The sequence below is a fragment of the Galleria mellonella genome, unplaced genomic scaffold (assembly GCF_026898425.1).
Source record: "Galleria mellonella isolate WM207_F2 unplaced genomic scaffold, CSIRO_AGI_GalMel_v1 utg65, whole genome shotgun sequence".
NCBI classification, from domain to species: Eukaryota; Metazoa; Arthropoda; class Insecta; order Lepidoptera; family Pyralidae; genus Galleria; species Galleria mellonella.
Window position 1 is genome coordinate 11209390 of NW_026442138.1, and position 20681 is coordinate 11230070.

A 20681-nucleotide genomic window follows, 5' to 3' on the forward strand; every position below is an offset into this window, starting at 1 on the left:
AACTTCTGCTTTATTTATTTATTTTATGTATAGACTTTTGTACCTTCACTTATTATATAGATATTAGGTTATAACAAAAATGTACATAGGCGAACTTATCCCTTAAATGATTATTCGAGTCAACCTTGGGAAACTTTATTATTCCTATTATTTTATTTTTACAGTTGTGCGACTTTAATCTCGCCTTATGTGTAAATTTTATAGTGAATATATCGTAGGTGAAGCTCATGGGCCAATGAACAATCTAATTGTTATAATATATAGAAAGTAGACGGATAGAGCGAAATTTTAGTCATATGCATGAGGAATGATTATCCGCTTATCCTATATATATGAAGTATGATGGTAAAAGTCAGCACCAATGATCAATATGTAATTTTCCGAGAACTCAAAAACAGAGGGGCTTTTTTTTATAGGGTGATAATGAAATGGTAACCCCGTACGCGCTAACGGTATATGCTGGCGGGGCACCATAGGTGACGATGAAAGCAGGTTAGTCCTTCGTAACGAATTCTACTTGAATTAACCAAGATAGTTTTCAGGAGGAACTGCTTGGAGATCGACCTGATTGGGAATGAAGTGGGAAATCAGACCCCATTACTAACAATTCCTTTCCCCCTACAGAGGGACTTGTAGACTATTACCGTTGTAGTGAACCTAAAACTAGATGTGCTCACATTTTGCTGAGCCTATTAGAATCTAACGCGGTAGTGGACGATCTTACATGCCTCGTTCTGATTAATCATTATCATATCAACCGTTACTGTCCACTGCTGAACATAGGCTTGGCAGGCGGATTGGTAGCCGCAATTAGGCGTTGGTGATGTTTTTTTTATACCACTACCCACATGGTAAGCGATTACCGTAGGCTATGCACACCTGTAATACCAAGGGTATTACGCGCACATTGCCGACCCTGAAGAAAGCTTTTTACCCATTTTTAGAAGAACCACATGCTGTAGTCTCTTGGAAAACCTCGACAGGCTATAAGAGGGACGCTGCTGCCCATTCCCCGACCTTTAAGTATGTTTTAATTAATATCAGTCGGAGATTTTTTAGGTAGGTCCGATTCGAACTCACGACATGTAGGGTGCATAAATTGATGCCACTAGTCCACTGTGATGAAAAATTTATCATGATCATTTTAGTCGGGTATGTAGTAGCCTTCAGTGGGTGACGTAACCGATACTCATATCACAAACTCTCATAATTGTTTCAATAACGAATAAATGGAACGGAACTTTGATTTAAAATGATGTTATGTGAGTAATCGACAAAACATAATGTACAATTATTTTAAATCGTGATTTTAGAGGAACAAGAGCGTTAGTCGAGATAAAGTAGTTACGTTTGTTGTTACCTCATTACCTAAGTTCAAGCTCTGCACTGGTCTACTAGATCCTGAACCCAAAGTCTCATTAATAGCGTAGTAGCATCATACCAACTAACGGATGCAGATACGCGGCAGATACGCCCACTCATTGTATCCGTTTTGTTGTGCAACTGTGTGTTTCCTCGACTTGCCTAGTACAGATAAGGGCCCGTTGCGAAATTGCCAAATTTCGCCCTTGCCCGGATGCCATATTAAACTATTATTAGAGAATAGTTCCCTATATGATTAGATAGCACTGTTGCCAACGGGTTTGAACACCCACATAATTTTTTAAGATAGCAACATTAAGCATACGTTTCGCCTGATGGTAAATTTATACTCCATTACAGATCCAAAAAAGTAATAATGTATGTACATGTTATGGTATTGCTGGCCCTTGTGATAAGAATACACTGAGTCACAATATCCAGTAATTTCACTGCTATATCTCTCCATCTTCAAACTGTTGCAAAGTGCTGTAAAAATTTCGGCGATGACCTGATCTTTAGCAATATGTTAAGTACATTATATAGAATGTTACTTTAGGATTAAGACTGTTAAATTTTAAAGCTTGAGAACAACCAAATAAAAATAAAAACCACTGTAATGAAAAGGTACATAGCTGTTTTTTGACCAAAAATTATGATTTTCTGTATTCTTTATTAAACATGTTATATACTCGTATATGTAATAAGTACAGGTGTTCTTATATACGAGAACAATAAAATCACATACTTTTCACTTATATAAGCTCTCAATCAGTCATTTGTGTTAGATGATCAAAATTTTAATACGTAAGTACTTATTTTACACTTTAATTATGTTTTTAACACTAATCAATATAATTTAGAATATCAAGAAGATGTCTAGATGAACGAGGTGAATGTAACAAAAACTAAACTTCCACTGACAGCAGTGGCGGCGGCAGATACTTCAGAGGTGTCAGGCCCATTCAAATGTCATTGAAATGTAGAGCTTTGTGAAGCTTCCCGCCATTGAGTGGCGGTTTTCATGAATGACGATGGTGGGGGATGCGAGGATGGGTGCGCGCTGATTGCACTGCGTCTGGAGGCTGCGCGTTAGACGCAGTCCACTCGCTAGTGTTGCGTCTGCGCGTTCACGGCCCCGCTGGTGCTGTTGAGCGGGAAATTCGAATTCGGAACTTTATAGTTTTTATTTTTTCTTTTTTAAATCGATCTCGATTGTGGCTGACTGTTTTTTGGTGTATGTTCTGTGTTCTTTTATTATTTTTTGCTGCGGATAGAGTATTTGGCATGCAGTAGATATGGGGCTTTTTAGCTTAAGGTAAGTACTTAGTTCTAATTTTGAATCCCATTTTAAAAATAACTGAAATGCTAGAAATTTTAAACAAGTGTACATGTAATTGTTATATATGTGTTAATTTAATTAGATTTTGTAATAAAAAAGAAATTAATAACAAAATCGTCGAGGTTTTTTAAGTTGGTTTAAATTAAGGTTATTTATTCAAATAAATACACATAAAATAGTTCTGTTATTTCTGTTCAATTAACTTTTAATTAAAAAATCAACATAATATTGTAATATAAAAGTAAATAAACAAATAAAAAAATTTTAAAACTACTAAAACATGAAATGAAAATTTTTACATTTAAATATTTAGTTCTTTCTTAGTGGTATTTATATTGCTTAAAAACCCTCTACTTGTATTTAAATCCAAGGAACTCACGGCAACACCTTGGTATAGTGTTCCGAATAAAATCGTTATGGTATAGTTATATTTAAAAAAAATCTTTCATGCTTTATTGTATTTAAATATTAATGAACTTTTCATTTTATACTTTCTTATCAAAATGTGTTTTATTTTAATTATTATCTTGAAAGCTAAAAAAGCAATTATTTATAATGCTAATAAATTGCAGCTAATAATTGACTAGGCGCTGTATTGAAAAGTCGATCAACACACATAACTAGGTAAATTTATTTAAATTTAAAATATAATATTCAGCTTAAAAAATTCGTAAACCTTGTTTTATATGACACAAAATTAGATCAGGTATTAAGTACTAGATTTTTTAATTTATTTTTAGCTTATTTAGGTATTTCTTTAAGTATTTATCTAAATATGCATATGATATATATCAATGTTATCTATATTAAGTCAGCTTGAGCTTAGAATTTTAATTTTTATCAATCAGAAACTCGAGCCATAGTTTAATCAATATCTAAATGCACTAGATTAAGAATCGAACCCGAGACCTCTATACAAATGATACCATTGATAACGTCTGGTGAGAATTCTCTATTTTGTATCACCTTTAATTATTGAATTTTCCATGCTGATCCATTAGTTTTCTATTAAAATCTATACATAGGCGGGAGTTTGAGGGTTCTAATGCATACTAATTATATTGAAAATTATTAAAAAAAATCTTATCTACATTACAATTTAGATAATATATCATAATTCTCTCCATATTGCATGGGCTAATTCCATTTTTCGGATATTTTTGTTTCATTATTAACTTAGATCAAATTACATTTTTGCTGTAATTAGGCGCGTGCCAATGAACTCTACCAGATCCAGCTGACTGATCATACTGCAATATCATTAAATTACGAGCACACTTGCCACGTAACGATCAAAATTTCTCGCAAATTGATCTGTATGTCAAGATTCAAGCAGGGCCAAAGAACTTGGCTAAAGGGTGCGGGGAGAGGGGCGGTCGTAAACCCGCGCACGAACTGGTCTGGATCTTCTGACGAAAAAAAATAATAATAAAGAAGCAGGCGAGATTAAAACTAAGACTATTGTTCCTTTTAACCCGCATCCCGCCGATTCGAACGTAGAATTTCTCGGTTGCTTCATGCATAAATTCATTCCCTCTTTTGTGGCGTGCTCGTATAATTAAACGCTTAGAAGTTTTAGATAAGAACTGAAAAGTCTCTTATTACAATGACAATCCAAATTGAAAACTGATACTTCGGGATAAAGTATTATTTTCATTGTACACGCAATGTTTGTTTTCGAAGTTTTTGCAAACAGTAGCGTTAGGACGCTGCGCGCGCGATTTCTTTGAAATTTCGCTTTCAATTTGAGTTGGACTTGTTTGTTTTTTGTCGAACGTCCCGTTCGGTGACTTTCTTTGAAGGATTTTAACGTAATATAACGTGTCTCAATCCTTGAAAGATACTAATGTATTATACATATATATGTACTTGTATATTTTTTTCAAATGTTTTAAAGATAACGCAGTTAATGTTCTAAGATTTGTCAATATTTATATAGTGATAGACTGGCATCAGGAATGGTCTTCAGCCACCTTTTTTTGGTGTTTGCTATTGGGGAGATTAGCCAGTAGCTACCACGCTTGGCAGGCGGGTTGGCAAGAGTAGTTAGGCTTTAGTGACGTTTTAAAAGAAACGCTATTGCCAATCCCTCGACTTTTAAGTTCCCTTAGTCGTCTCTTACGATGCCTTTGGCTAAGGAAAGGTTGGCCCATTCTATTGCGGTACTATACGTCATGGTATGGGTCACTCCCTTCTTTCTATGGTGATTAGGTATTAGTAATACCAATACCGCACTGATGGGTTTCTCTGGATATTGATGACGAAAAAAATGTCTTCACTCATTTCGATCGATTTTTTCATTACAGTATTATATATTGTACTAGTTTTTGGTCACGGCTTCGTTCGCGTGTGATATTCAGTGATACTCCCCCCTCCGCCCCTAATTATTATAATAATTTCGGAATTTAATTTTTTTTCCTTTTTTTATTATTATTCCACTTTTAGTTAGATTAAAAAAAAAACCCACAACATGCAAAGATATAAGTTATACTTGGACTTTATTACCACAGACGCAATTAGATGCAACTTAATGCAGTGTAAGATATCTAAGGCTTATGCCCAGCAGTGGACAGTTAACGGCTGAAATAATAAGATATCTAATTAAATTAACTCAAAATTAAAAGATTTTAATACGTTTTAGTGTAGTAGTTAACTTAGTTCTGAAATCTATAATAGTTTTTAAAAGATGTTTGAAGTAGAGTTAGAAACGTAGACCTATTAGCCATTAATACAATTTTTTTTTTAATGGTTGATAATGGAATGGTAACCCCGCTCGCGCTACCGGAATACGCTGGCGGGGCACCAGTAAAGGATGACAGGTGAGGAAGAAGCAGGTCAGTTGGCCCATCGTGACGAATTCAACAAGAATTGTTCACGATGGTTTCCAGGGGGAACCACGTGGAGGTCGACCCAACAGGGCATATTGCTAGCAATGGGGCCATCAAACTCCATTGCTAATAATCTCTTTCGCCCCAATACAATACGTTTGGACCGTCCAGTACATACACGTAACACTAACAGCTTTATTTCGTAACAGTTAGTAAACAAAATCGTCAACCTAATGGACAGGTCATTCCCCTAAATGAAATCGTAACGGTCTCAAGCGAAATGGTCACATACAAATGCAGATTATTGCATGTGTTCCATTCCAGTCCATTGGTTCTCAAACTTTGTTGGAAACTAGATTTTTTTAATGGGTGAAAATGGTATGGTAACGGTAACTCCGCCTGCGCTAATGGGATACGCTGGCCAGTTAGCCCATCATGATAAATTCATCAGGAATTAACCATGATAGTTTCCAGGGGGAACCGCGAGGAGGTTGACCTGGTTGGGTATATTGCTAGCAATGGGATTCTCAGTCTCCATTACTAACAAACCCTTTCCTCCCTGGAGTCTGGACTTATTAAATAATTTACGTACCTTATTTCTTGTTGTAAACCTATTGGTTGAATAATTATAAAAATTAGATATAGTCAAAGCATGTTTGTTGTCCTTTTGAACCTTGGATCGATATCTGACGCCCACTTAAATATATAAATTGTTTTAATGCAATTCCGCAATATTGCATTATAAAAGATTATTTATTTTTTATTCTAAGTGGCACTACCTTGAAAGTGGTACCTGATAAATTGGACATGTGATTAAACGAGTAATTTTGCATAAATATATAATTAACTCAACCGTGACAAAACGCATGTGGGACCAACACGGAAGTAAACGCCATTGATTGAAAAATTGCCGAAGTTCCCATAAAAAAAAATTATTGGCGAATTATGAATGTGCTCCTTTTCAACTGACTTCAAAAAGAAGGAGGTTATCTATGTGTTTTTTTTTTAATTTGTGATTTCATAACTCAATCGAGTCAATTATTAATCGACTTGGAAAATTCTTTTTTTATCTGAAAGGCCATAAGATTACTTACGGGTTGGTTCTTTAGAAATTTTACCATAATTGATTCAGTGTTTATTTATTACTAGCTGTTGCCCGTCACTTCGTCCGCGTTTCCGTTGTTTTTCGTAAAATAAGTAGCCTATGTCCTTCCTCACGGTTCAGTGGTTTTAATGTAACAGAGACATTTCCCTTCACTGCTCTGCTCCTTTTGATCGTAGCGTGATGAAAACTATACTACCTATATACCTGCCCAGGAGTATGAAGAATTATTGTACCAAGTTTCGTTAAAATCCATCGAGTAGTTTTTGTTTCTATAACGAACATACAGACAGACAAAAATTTTACTGATTGCATTTTTGGCATCAGTATGGATCACTAATCACCCCCTGATAGTTATTTTGGAAATATATTTCATGTACAGAATTGACCTCTCTACAGATTTTTTATAAGTATAGATAGATTGTAAGGAATAAAAATGAATTTTTTTATTAATGTATAACTCTTAAATATTCCATAAAAACTTACGCATAAGCAAATATGTTAAATTGTAATTAGACAATATATAAGAAATATTTAACAATAAATTGTATGAGTAGTGTTTCAAAACAAATTTTTTTTTTTAGATAATTTGTTTGTTTGTCTATATGTTACTTTCAGGGTCACGCAGAATCTTCTATATCAAATTGAATGCGATTTTCACAGTTATGTTTCTGAAGATCAGAAGATCTACCATGGAATGTTTTCCGAAATTTCAGGGCCGAACAAAACACACATTAGATGTTAAAACTACATAATACATAATGTATAAAAATATTATAAATGCTAATATATCGTTCTTTTGGACTTTTATGGTAGAATTTATGATTAACGAAATGTTAATCTCAATTTACTGGGCTGATTTGAGTATGAACGAAAATACGAAATAGAATCCGAAAATTCGGAATTTCATTTTATGGTAGACTCCCAGATCTTGAAAATCTAGTGTATGTTTAATTTTGATATGCCATCTAATTCATTGATGTTTTTCTATTTACAAAGTTACGGCATAAAAAGGTCGCGAACAATAGCGTGTACCTAATAGAAACGCTCGATTCGGATATTTCACCTTTCAGATAGAAGTAGGTACTCGTAAAAAAAGGAGGTTCTCGATTCGTCTATATTTTTACATTCTATACGATGTATTCGCTGATTCTAATTCGATTTTTATAATCCTCTATAAAATCAATAAGTTTTATTTTTAAATTGGTCGTTGTATTTTTATGAAACATACCTTTAAATTACAGTTTACTATATTATTAGGTAGTGTATTTAGAATTATTTTCTACGGGGAGCGGGAGCCTCGTCTACAAATCGTCGCCTATAGACATGAGCAGTACCATGGACATAACAGAGTATACTGTTTCGCCCATGATACCCCTCATGCGTTGCCATTCCTGAGGACTCAGGTGTTATTCCTCTGTACTCTGTAAATTCACGCCATATCCCAACCTTCAAACCGAAACACAGCCATGCAAACACAACTGCTTCACGGTAAAAACACGAATGGGACAGAGGTACCCAAGCAATCGACTTTTGTACAAAGTCTCCCTCTGGTAAATTACTTACGATTACTTGTAGAGAAGAAAGGGCACATAATGTACTTTCAGATATGTTTTCGTGAATTGTCGCACTCTGGAGAGGGTTCCAGGTTATTCTGGGGTGGGCGCCCCCTCCCCCCCTCCCTACTAAATATAGATATGATTAGGTAATCTCTTAATATAATCTCTCTCTCTTATCTTCGCTTAATATAATAATATCATATAATTTTATTTACTATATAATAATTCCATAGACAATATAAAAGAGTGCAAGTAGCTTTAGGCTATAATCATATTATACATAATATAAAATACCAGTATAAATAATCGAACAAACAATTTACCGTAATTAAAGATAAATTGTAATTATTTTATTTAATATTGAAATATATAAAAAATATAAATGTGTATTATGTGCAGTTATATAAATATAAATGTTTTTATTTAAATATTCATAATTCCGGTCTAAAAAAGACAAATGCGCTCTTTCGCGCGCTGTCTGGACAGTCTAGACTGTCGGTAAGCACTAGATCTAGTATTTACTGAGCTCCTTGTGTTTATGCTATCCTGGTACTTCTAGGTACAAACGAAAAGCGGTCTAGACTCAAAGGAATTTTTGTCGTAGGTAAAGAAGTATTTCAGTCAATACCATATAACTGTTTAAGAATATTTATTGTATCTATCTAGGTACTTTAGTTTTTTTTTTTGTTTCACAGAGTATAAAAATTTTTCTAGCTTTATTATCTATTGGATTTTTTTTTACATTTCGGATGGAATTAAAAAATATTCTTTTCATTACACAATTTAATCACAAATAATACTGAAGTTACATAGTAAATCCATATACATATGTTATATGAAAGAGTGTTACCAGTTTGGCCCATATATCAATGCACAGTTGAAACTGCTGAATCTAGAATCTTATAATTTTACAGATAGATTTTTTATATAGAGTGTATGTAAACAATAAGAAAGTAATTTAAAAAATTCAACCCCTAAAAAGGTAAAACAGGGGTTGAAAGTTTGTATGGAATTTCGTCAGCTTAGAAGTTAGACACGTGACATTTTAGATTTAAGTTTTTGGTGTCAAACAAAAATTAATATATTTATTGGCTTTTGCTGAATTTAGCCTTAAAGGGATGAAATAGAGGATGAAAATTTGTATAAGAGTTATGTTATAATTGAAGCTAGAAAAACAAAAGTTTAGTTTTTGACTTCAGTTAAAAAGGCATAGTTTAAAATTTTGTTTTATTACGTTTTAACTTGGTTATAAATAAACATATATAAATGTTTGGAATCTTAAAATCTGTACTATATTTTTTTATACTTAAAATACAGCAGTTGTTAATGAGAGAAGTCTGTTAAGTAGGTTGTTAAACTTTGGAATTCTCGTTATTAAAAATGCCGGCCAAACATTTTGAGGATGTTTGGAATAAAAGCGTATATCTGGGCTTGATTTTGTACAGGATAGTGCTAGTGGGTTGTTAGTGCAAACAAAATGTAAAATAAGCATAAGAGATTGAGATAAACACGCGTGGGAATAGAACTGTTGAAGGAAAAAGTTAAGGCCGGAAGTATATATCTCAGTATTGCTTAATTTTATAAAAACTCCGACTAGTTTATTGAGTGGCAATTGAAATTATTAAATAATAGCGTGTCTAAAAAAATAAAAATACGTAATTAGTAATTTAAAACAGTCTGTAAAGTTAATGCGGGTCTGTCATCCAATGTCATTCTTTATCGTATTTTTTTTTAATGTTTAAAAATAGACTAAAGTGTAAATATGCCGATAAATACTTTATTTTAATAAACCTTTTCCCCCGTTTAATATATCTTTTAAATAATTTAATTCCATGAGCGTACATAGCTAGGTAATATACATATATCCGTAGAGTACAAAAACCCGGCATGCCAGCAACGCGGTCAAGGTTACAGTAATGTTCCTGGATCCGACTGTTGCTAGGGAAAGTATTTTGTAACATTTTACGTAGGGTTGTCATTGCTGAGAAATACGTATAGTATTATATTATCTGAAGAAATATATACTTAAGTTTATTGCATCGATGTATAATATTTTATATTGGAATCATTAATATCTTCCTGAAGACAAAAAGGAGTAACGATACCTTAAATTATTACTCTGTCAATATGTATATACATGATTACATAAAAAATCATTATATTTCTTTTAATAAAATAATAATATTCTATGACTTATTATATTCTATTGTTATACTTGTATATATTTTTTAAATATTTAATTATTATATTATTATTTTTGAGATGTCATGTGATGTTATGTAGTTGTTAAATCAAAATGTATTATTATCGACTTAACTTATAGTAAAGAATATATTAATACTATATTAAACAATTATTATATTATACAATCTTATTTAATTATTTATTATTTACTTGCAACATGAGATACACGGTATTACAATAAGCATAAGTACATGTTTCGCCGTACATAAACATATAAATTAAAAAAGACAAATTATAAGAACTATTGAGAATAGAAGGGAATAAATGTTGGGACACTTGATACGACACGACGAACTTGTGAACATTATAATAGAAGGTAAAATAGAAGAAAGGAGTGGAAGAGGGAGACCAAGGCATAGTTACATCAGGCAGATTAATGAAGGAGTTGGTGTTGTGTCGTATCAAGAGGTGAAGAGATTGGCTGAAAATCGTAGTGCAAGAGTAGCAAGAGCTCCATCGACAAATGCGCAGCTCTTAAATAAGATAGATAGGCATGTAAATGTTGAGTTCCTAATAGTTATTTTATTTACATCGAGAAAAAAAAATAAGCCTTATATATTAATATAATGTCAATTCAATAGGTAATACTTAATATAAATGTGAAAGTAAGTGTTTTTTTTATTATATCGTGGCACTAACAGTATAATCACTATGAAATTTAGTATACAGATACAATATGAGATGGAGATGATCATAGGTTATTTTTTTATCCCATGTGAACATATCCCGGTCACGTGAACTAAGTTGCGGGCAAATTGATAGAGAGATAGCCCTATAAAGTCAGGGTGCGTGTGGGGTAACGCGTGGGTTTTAATGGTTATGTTTGTAGTCATGGGTTTTTTTTTATATGTTATATTACTTGTACAATTATCCTAATGAGAAGCATTTTACTATTAAAAGAACAACATGACAACGACTGTGGTGGTATAGGCGTATTTACTTTTTATAGCCCTATAAAATTAAGTCAAAGAAGTACTGGCTAGCATACATTTGATGTACGAAATATCACATTTATATATATGTACTGTCGTGAATTATAAGTAGTTTAGGAAATGATCGTTTACGAACGTTCATGCGCTTCGTAAACGGTCTCAAGTATTGTCATTTTTGACGTTTGTTTCGTGACATCGCTTGTCTCACATTTTCTGTATTCCACATGAGTTGATTGAATAAAGGATAGTGATTAGGTACTCGAGTTTTTTAAAAATTAAATAGGAACGCTATTGGAGACACAAGAAAATACGTAAAATGTACTGATGTAAGTTACAATATCTTAGGTTAGATTAAAGATAATTAGGTTAGATTAATTATAATAAGTTAGATTATCAAAGGTTAGATGTGATAAGATGTATACAGGAAAGAATCAAAATATTAGATACACTAGCAAAAAATATTAAGTTAAGATTTTATATATATGTATAAATAATACTATTTTTAATGTGATTGAGAGAGAAACTGCTACTCATCCTACTCCTTTGTTGATTTGTCACCATTAAGACAGCTGATTTTTGTAAAACAAAATATGATAATGATTGACTGCAACTTGAAAACAATAATTATAAAAATAAACTCCACAATTGTCAAGATGTCTCACAGTTGCGCAAATGCCTCCTCCAAGCTGTTTCTATCCCCGCTGGTTAAGGCGTCCTTTAGAAGCAAATCAAAATAGTCTCTCTATGGCACACGAGATTTTTTTAAATGGATGAGAATGGAATGGTAACCCTGCCTAGGCTATCGGTATAAATTATCGAAGCACCAGTTAAGGATGATAGATGAAGATAAAAGTAAGTCAGTTGACTCATCATAATAAATTCATCTTGATTAACCACCATTTCCAGGAGGAATCGCGTGGTCAAGCTAGCATGGTATATTGCTAGTAATGAGGCTGATATTCCCATTGCTGACTAACTCTTCTCCTACCAGTACTCGAGGTTTGTAACAAACTCTCTCGCTTTTTAGTTTTGTAGAAACCCATGATTTAGAAATTTTGATTTTATCCATATAGTTCTACCGTTTAATTCTATCACACTACAGACAGTAGAACAAAAGGGAATCTGTCAAGCGAGAGCAAGACAAAATATTATTACTACTTTGTTTTATGACATTATGTTATATCAACACCTGTATTGTATCTACATATTTGTAGTTGATAGTTCCCGATAACTGAAATAATCAAGAATGCGTTAGTATCCGCTACAGTTATTTAAACTTAAACAATGCACTTGCACGGCATCACGGAAACTGTTTCGTGGACTTGCCACGTTGTTAAGTGTTGCCAGTTATAAATTTATGTGGACATGCTTGTTAGCATGGCGGAATGAAGGTTCAACAAATATTGTTGTTTGTGGTCGCAATTTTAACGAGCTTAGGTCGTCTTTGTTTGCAAAAATGGTGAATGAATGTATTTCTGTCGCTAAGCATTGGTACTTATATAGTTGTTTCGGATGTGGTTGTGAAAATACTGGTTACGGAGGCATAACGTTTTTGTAACCACATGAAGCCATGAGAGATGTTTTTAATACATGTTAATAAAATAATAGTGTGTAAGGTACTAGATCGGTAAGGATAAAAAGATCTTCGCAGGTCAGGTCCAAAAGGTCCTAATGGGATCGCTAATCTCCGTTACTAACAACCTCTTTCTCTCTGGAACCCATAAGGAGACCATAGGCGTCACAGCGTATTCATTTATATTCATTTTAAATTAAAATTATATATGACAAAATACACGATGATCGGAGTTTAGACTAAGTTAAATTATATTTGTCTCAACTTTAGGTTAAGTTTTATTTTATTAAAATAAAATATTTCTAGTACTCAGTGTTGATTAAAAAAGTAATTGATTGTAACATACATCATAGTACCACTTTGGGAATTATAGAGATTACTTTTTTATCTCGTGTTATTTTTTAATCATTTTGAATGACGTCAGTAGCACTTTCGGAGTGCTTTCTATGTGATAGAGTCATGGGAACTATTTTGTCTACGTCTATGAAGACAGAGCAGCCGGGGCGCACGTGTGTCGCCCGAGGGGGTGGACATATGCACTTGCAGGGCTGCTAACAAGTATTATTGCAGTTTGAATTATTAATATGAATATTTCTTTATTGCACTATCTGGCTACTATATATTTTAATAAAATAATATTTAGATGTGACTTGCTCAATTGAATTACTATGCGAAAATATCTTTGGTATTTTGACACAACTTAAAAATGTTGAAAACACCAAAAGTTTTTATTATTTTATCTTGTTGTCTATAGTACTAGTCTATTTAAACATAGTTGAATGACCTCAATACATTATAAAAAGTACAGTTTTCAACAAGTATCTTACAAAACCATTCAACCGACTGTAATGAAATGTTGTAAATGTATATAGTTTGCTCTTACTTGGGAGATGATAATTTTTACTCCAATAAGAAACTATAGACTTAGTATGTAGTGAGAGGGACTAAAACAACGGGTTTAGCGGGTCATGGAGTTGTAATATAAAAAAAATACCATATTCTTTGCGTATATGCCAGACTAAAAACATGTCGGTCGAAATAAACTGTTTCGCGGCCAATGGATATTTTCAATTTAATTTTTAAAATTTATTTAATAAATACATCTCATATTGCAAAATAAAAGAAAAATGTAAAATGGCCTCTTCTCGTAATCTCTAACAGAAAGTTGAGTAACGGATTTATAATAATAATAATTACTACTTGTATTAATCATATTTAATTAGGTTATAAAAAAATATTAAATAAAGTTTATAGAGATATATATAAATATGTATATATTAATATAAAACTATATATAATCCTAATATGATGTTTTTATAATAAATGTAAGTGGCAACCCTAAGTAACCGACAATACAAACGCTAAATCACCCGCAGAGAGCATCGGCGCGGGCGCAAGCGTTTGACACGCCGATATGCATTTATGACAAGCCATTGACATCTTCCTAGACGGAGTTAAAGTTAAGAAGAAAATAAAAGTATACTAGTTCACTCTTCATAGACATTGGACATGATTATCTTTGTACTTTCTCATGGTTCGACAAAAGAAGTTCTTCTTTTATTATTGTAATATAAACTTTTTTAAGCTCTTGTTACTTTCTCCAATTTTGAATTCGTGTATAAGTATTAAGACGACGTCGGTGGTCTAGCGGCTTAACATATCGCTTTATCTTTCGATAGTTACTGTTTCGATCCCAGCACACTACAAACACATTCATGAGTATAAAAATGTCATTAAATTATTACATTAAGTATGTCTGTCAGTTATTTACTTTTCAAGTTACAAACTGAGCAAGTTTAGGATTAAATGGCATTATATGTAATACGTTCAGTAATATTTATTTGATAAAAAAAAGTCTTAATCTATGCTAAGTTTAAGGAGCTTCTCATTAGATTACTAATATCGTGAAGCAGTTATGTGCATGGCTGTATCTCGGTTTGAAGGGTGGGATATGGCAGTGAATTTACAGGGTACAGAGGAATAATACTTGAGTCCTCAGAAATGGCAACGCCTGGGAGGTATCATGGGCGAAACAGTATACTCTGTTATGTCCATGGTACTGCTCATATCTATAGGTGATGGTTACTATTTTCCATCAGGTAGGTATTTGCTATACTAAATTACATAAAAAAAAGTATATGGGTTATAGTATGATGTAATTATTACTGTTTTAAGACCTTATAAAATGGTAATAAATGAGATGGTTTCAAAGAGTAATTAATGAAAATATCAGAATACTTTAATTAATCTCTATATTGAAATAAATAGGCATACTCATAGATATATAATAAATAAAGGATTTACAATGAATTACCAAACTGCCAATTTGTACTTTCCTGTCTCGTGAAGTTAAACCGTAAATCGTAGCAAAACCGTGTTTTATGGTAGCAACCCGAGCTGTTATACCTATCATTATTATTGCATGCGCACATTAATCCCTCACCAATATAATAATACTACTTCGTTTCCAGGTTTCATTCATTTGTAATGTTTTTAGCAATCTATCCCTAAACCCATACCATAGACATCTTCTCTGGCATAGAATGGAAGTCGTACCACTATAAACTTTTTGCTTAAATCAAATATATCTCGACAATGGTGTCGATTCTGAGACAACATTTCTCTAAACTTAATATTTTAATTTGATAATTTAGCAAAGTTATTGTTTTATGGAACATATAATTATATATTTTTTTTATTTATTAGAAAATCTTTCATATTGATCCTTACAATAAAGATTTAGCAGTAATATTAAATTAAAATATTCATTTTCGAGATAGGACTAGTGAGAAAGGGCTTCAGAATCGACCTCAGCGTCTACCTATACAAATGTTTCTATAAAAACAAACCAACATAAGTACGAATCTTAGTAGGTATCTCACGGAGATCATAACGTAATGTTAATGCTGCAACGAAATTTCAATTCGAATCATTTTTTATTTTATTATATTGCATTGGTAAGATATTAAAGCAACTCCTTGCAATATAAAACATCTGGATTATTTATTAAATGTGGAACCAGAAAAACCAACCGGATTCTTGTGTAAAATGGATTTCCAAGGATGATAATACTTAAGGAATTATCTTTAGCTAATAGGTCTGTATAAAACTACAATATACTTACCACAATATAAAATACCATTTTTAACTGTAATGACTTTAAGTTAAATAAGTGGTCACGCAGTAACTGTGGAATGGATTTTAATGATCAAAGGCCCTATCTTCTTACATTAAGGGCTAAAGTAGTTAATCTTGCCGATGCAGGCTATAAATAAAATTAAATAGTTTCACCTGTTTAAAGGGCGCGGTGGTGGCCAATTTAATTTTATCACACTCACGGCGAGATGCCCGCCGCTGTATCGTGCTTACAGGATCTCCTTAGCTTTTATCCTCGTATTTTATGCCGCCTTAGTACATTTTACACGATATTTACAAGGTCCTTTGGGAGTCAGTTGCTATGGGAACAAGAACTATATCGAAGTTCCTTGAAATCAGAGGCGAAATCGAAGTTTAAATAAATTGTATGTTATTTAAAGCTGGTAAGATTTTACGAGACCATTGGATTAGTCTTAAGTTATTGGTTCAAATTCCATTGCAGTGAATGCAGTGTAAATGTAAACCGAGTTTAAGTTTTGGTAATAAATACCTTACATGTACTAGAGTGATAAATTGTATCTATAAATGCATAAGCATTTTGTTATATGTGAATTTATTAGTATATAAACAAGCAAGTGTCATTTTACACTGAGTGCTTACTCCATTTTATTCGGTAATTTATTACATTTAATTCTTCGCTTTTTTTTATTTATTTATTCTTTATTGACCACATTACAAAAAATGTCTGGTACAAAAGGTGGACTTAATACCTACTGTATAACATTCTCTTCCAGTCAACCTTTGGCAAAACAGAAATTTAATTATGCGGTGAAAATCATTGAAAATTGTTGCAAATAATTTACACGTACATATCGATATACAAATTACAACACTCCTCTCCATTGTATAATGGAGAATTACTGCAAATTATGATTATATAAATATACATTCATGAATACCTTAAACAAATGTTACATAAATATACAAATATATAAAATAAAAACATACATACAAATATAAATATACATACATACTTATAGATTATATACGAAAACACAAATAAACAATGATACAGATTAAAAGTGATGATGATGAAGATGATGAACCGCTTTCACAGCTTTTTCAAAAGATATTCGTAGACTTTTCTCTTAAAAATAAATTTGTTAGACAATTCGCTTATACATAGTTTTACTAGGTATAAGCGATGCGTAGTATACATATGATTCTATTTTTTTTTAATGCGTGAATATGGAATAGTAACTCCGCCCGTGCTATCAGTATACGCCAGCGGGGCACCAGTAGATGAAGATGAAAAAAGGTCATCCCGTCGTGACGAATTCGATAAGAATCAACCTCGATGGTCTCCAGGAGGAACCGCGCGGAGGTTGTCCTGATAGAGTATATTGCTAGCAATGGAGCTATAGAGGAGTCAAATACAAAAAAAGTGGTAGAAACTTTTTATTGTGAATCCTAATAGATTCATGTGGGGGGAAGGGATTGTTAGTAATGTGGACCTATCAGTCCCATTGTTAGCAATATACCCTATCAGGACAAACTCCACACGGTACTCCGTGTGGCGGAGTAACCCAGAAGCCATCTTGGTTATTTGTAGTTAAATTCATCACGATTGGCTAACTGACCTGCTTTCATCTTCACATAACATCTCTCTGGTGCCCCGTCGGCGTATACCTACCTATTGGAGTTACCATTCCATTATTACTCATTTACAAAAAAAAAAATTGGCTGACGTCACTGATTCATTTAATTAGCATCTCATTGATGCAAGTATTCTGAACAACAATAGACTAGATAGAAATGTCAGTTGTTACGGGCCGGCCATCCGACGGACACATAAAACCCTTGCTTTATGATCTCCAATTGCTTCCTAGTTGACGTAAACAGTTGATGGTTTGCGTCTGAGGAAGGCTGTGCGCACTATTCTGAATCGCGTATGTTATGGGTTTTGCCACATAAATTATGATACGTATAAAAAAGTCAAGTGTGAGCGACATTTGCGCACCGAGAGTTCTGTAACATTATCTGTAAACGAAGAATCACAAGAAATGTTCACACTGAGAAAACAATGGGCGGCCTTATCGCTAAAAGTGATCTCTTTCAAGCAACCTTTGGATGGAGAGGAGTAGTTTTTTTTTACAACACACGAGGCAAACGAGTATGCGGTGGTAATACACATACCTGACTTGTAACACATACCAGATGGTAAGTGGCTACCGCTGCCCATGATCACCTACAATACCAGCGGTATTGCAGAAAAGCTGCCGGCCTTTTAAAAAGGAATATGCTCTTTTCTTATATCGTATCGGTTCGGAAATACTGCTGCTGGAAGTTGATTCCAAAGAGTGATTATGCGTGGAAGAAGTCCCTTTGAAAAACGCACGGTGAAAGATCGCCACTCGTCCAGATGTTTGGGATGAAACCCTGTTTTGAAGGAGGGATGGGATGGTTAGTAATGCGGAGTACTAGTCCTATTGCTAGCAATATAGCCTGTCAGGTCGACCTCCACGTAGTCCCCCTAAAAACTATAGTGCTGAATTCCTGGTGTATTCTTCACGATGGACTAACTAACTTGCCTTTTCGCCTTACCGACCACTCCTTACTGGTGTCCCGCCAGTGTATACCGTTAGCACAGGCGGGGCTACCATTCCATTGTCATATATTAAAAAAGTCTGTTTTGTAAAGAAATTAATAAAACATAATCATTTTATTAAGCTTGTTCCTAAATAATTTAATGGCGGAAACTATATATTTTACTAGGTATGTGTTATAAATACCCAGCTGATGATGGCTGTTACCAGATTGATGTAATATTGTTACGTACTAATTATATAGTATGACCAGTCATGCACTGTACTTATGACTAATTCCTTCCCCTCTCTCGAGCTGACCTCACCCCCTTTCTGTATTTCAAATATGATTGTTTAGAATAGGAAAGCACTGCTCTATATGTTTTCGCTTATAGATAGATACTTTTTATTTTTTCCTCCAAAAGATTACAATAATAAATACAAACAATTACAAAAAAATTATCACAGTGAGAAAATAATGGGCGATCTTATCGCTATAAGCAATTTCTTTCAGGCCACTTTGAATGGAGAGTAATTATAAACAGTTTGATCGGATATACAAAGAAAATTCTCTCATTTTTAAACGTATATGGAGTCGTAATCTATGGAATAATGTATCATATATGTGTGTGTGTGTGTATGTGTATACACATGTATGTATACACCCACACACAATCATACGTGTATAGAGTTTTAACAGTACTTAATGAAAATGTAACCGAGTTTTATTGAAATTGTCTTGAGACATATTTTCTATATATTTTCTAAATGAAATTAGTAACAAATGGAAACATTCAAACAATTAAACGATTAATTAATTAATGTAAATCAATTTTTTTTTAATTTTTCTATACTTTCTACTGTCTTATGGTGGGATCGATAATGTGATGTGATTGTGATATTATCTAGTATTAAATATCAAGAAGTCTTTAGACTGCTTTATTTGCTATCTGGTGTGTCTGGTAGTAGTTTTGTATAACTCGCTTACGGACGAGTCTATTCTGGGGAGATTGGGTTTTAAATATTTCAGCAATGAAGCATTAGAATTCAAACACATTACTATATCAGTTTATATACACGGATTGCCTTTTTGTTATTTATATTGTAGGTTTAGTACTTTTATAAAATATAAGTATCGCTGGAGTATTCAAGTATTTCGTTACTGCTTTTTTTCAGACAGTAACCGAAATATTAAGCGATATTTCAATACAAGAATATTTTTAGGTCATTTTCTGTAACCTTAGCCTTAACTACCATATTATTTGCAATGAAGTACATCTTTTTGTTCAAACAAAGCAGTTTACAGAAAAGTAATAGTTAGTCGTTCTTTATCACACACAAAAGAAGTTATTAGTTAGATACGACGACATAAACTATTTTAACTCAGTTGTGAAATAAGCGCAGGTTTAGAATGGGTCAGTTACTGACTTCAAATACCAGATATGTTGATGCTAACCTGGTACTAGCATCGTATAAATTGGTTTCAATTTAAAAATGACTTGCTGTCTCCACTGAATATTTAAAAGTCATTGCACTAACCTATCTATAAACAAAACGACGTAAGTCACATTTCTTCCTTCTAAGAGAAGTGTGCAACAAATGCGACAAAAAAACTACATAACATTACTAGACGTTCATAATAGTAATGCAGTCAAATAAATTCCCGACTGAACTGATTTCGCGCGCAACGAAAGCCACAAATCACTAAGTACTGTAACGATAAACTTTCCGCGCTTTTCAGACTTGTCGCGCAACAATTATTGATTTGTCTTCCGTCTCATTCACTCGAATCATGCCCAAATAACCTCTTACATTAGTCTGCTAGCCTGGTAGTTGCCGGGCGTTAGATCACCGCACGCCCGCACCGCGCACACATGCGCAATGCAACCCGTGTTTGTACACCAATCCTATGCGACCAATTCACACACATGTCGGGAAGCACATAAAAACACAAACAATAGTTATCGAAAACGATATAATTTTGCTGAAATCGGAAATAAATTTCGATTAAATTATGGTTTTATATGATTATATGGAATTTGGAATTATACAAATACGATT

General features: G+C 33.2%; 1 protein-coding gene across 7 annotated transcripts in view; it reads left to right on the forward strand.

The window, feature by feature from the left end:
• The first annotated feature begins 2420 nt into the window (after positions 1–2420).
• The window catches only part of LOC113519878 (papilin), a 134748-nt gene continuing 116487 nt past the window's right edge, over positions 2421–20681 (forward strand). For 4 of the 7 annotated variants that reach the window (XM_052900386.1, XM_052900389.1, XM_052900388.1 and 1 more), the window contains exon 1: positions 2422–2677. In XM_052900386.1, the coding sequence (XP_052756346.1) occupies positions 2658–2677 (20 nt within the window). In that variant the 5' untranslated portion in view covers positions 2422–2657. Of the gene's footprint in view, positions 2678–20681 lie in introns of all 7 variants that reach the window. The other 3 variants (XM_052900391.1, XM_052900390.1, XM_052900392.1) reach the window with 1 other exon arrangement.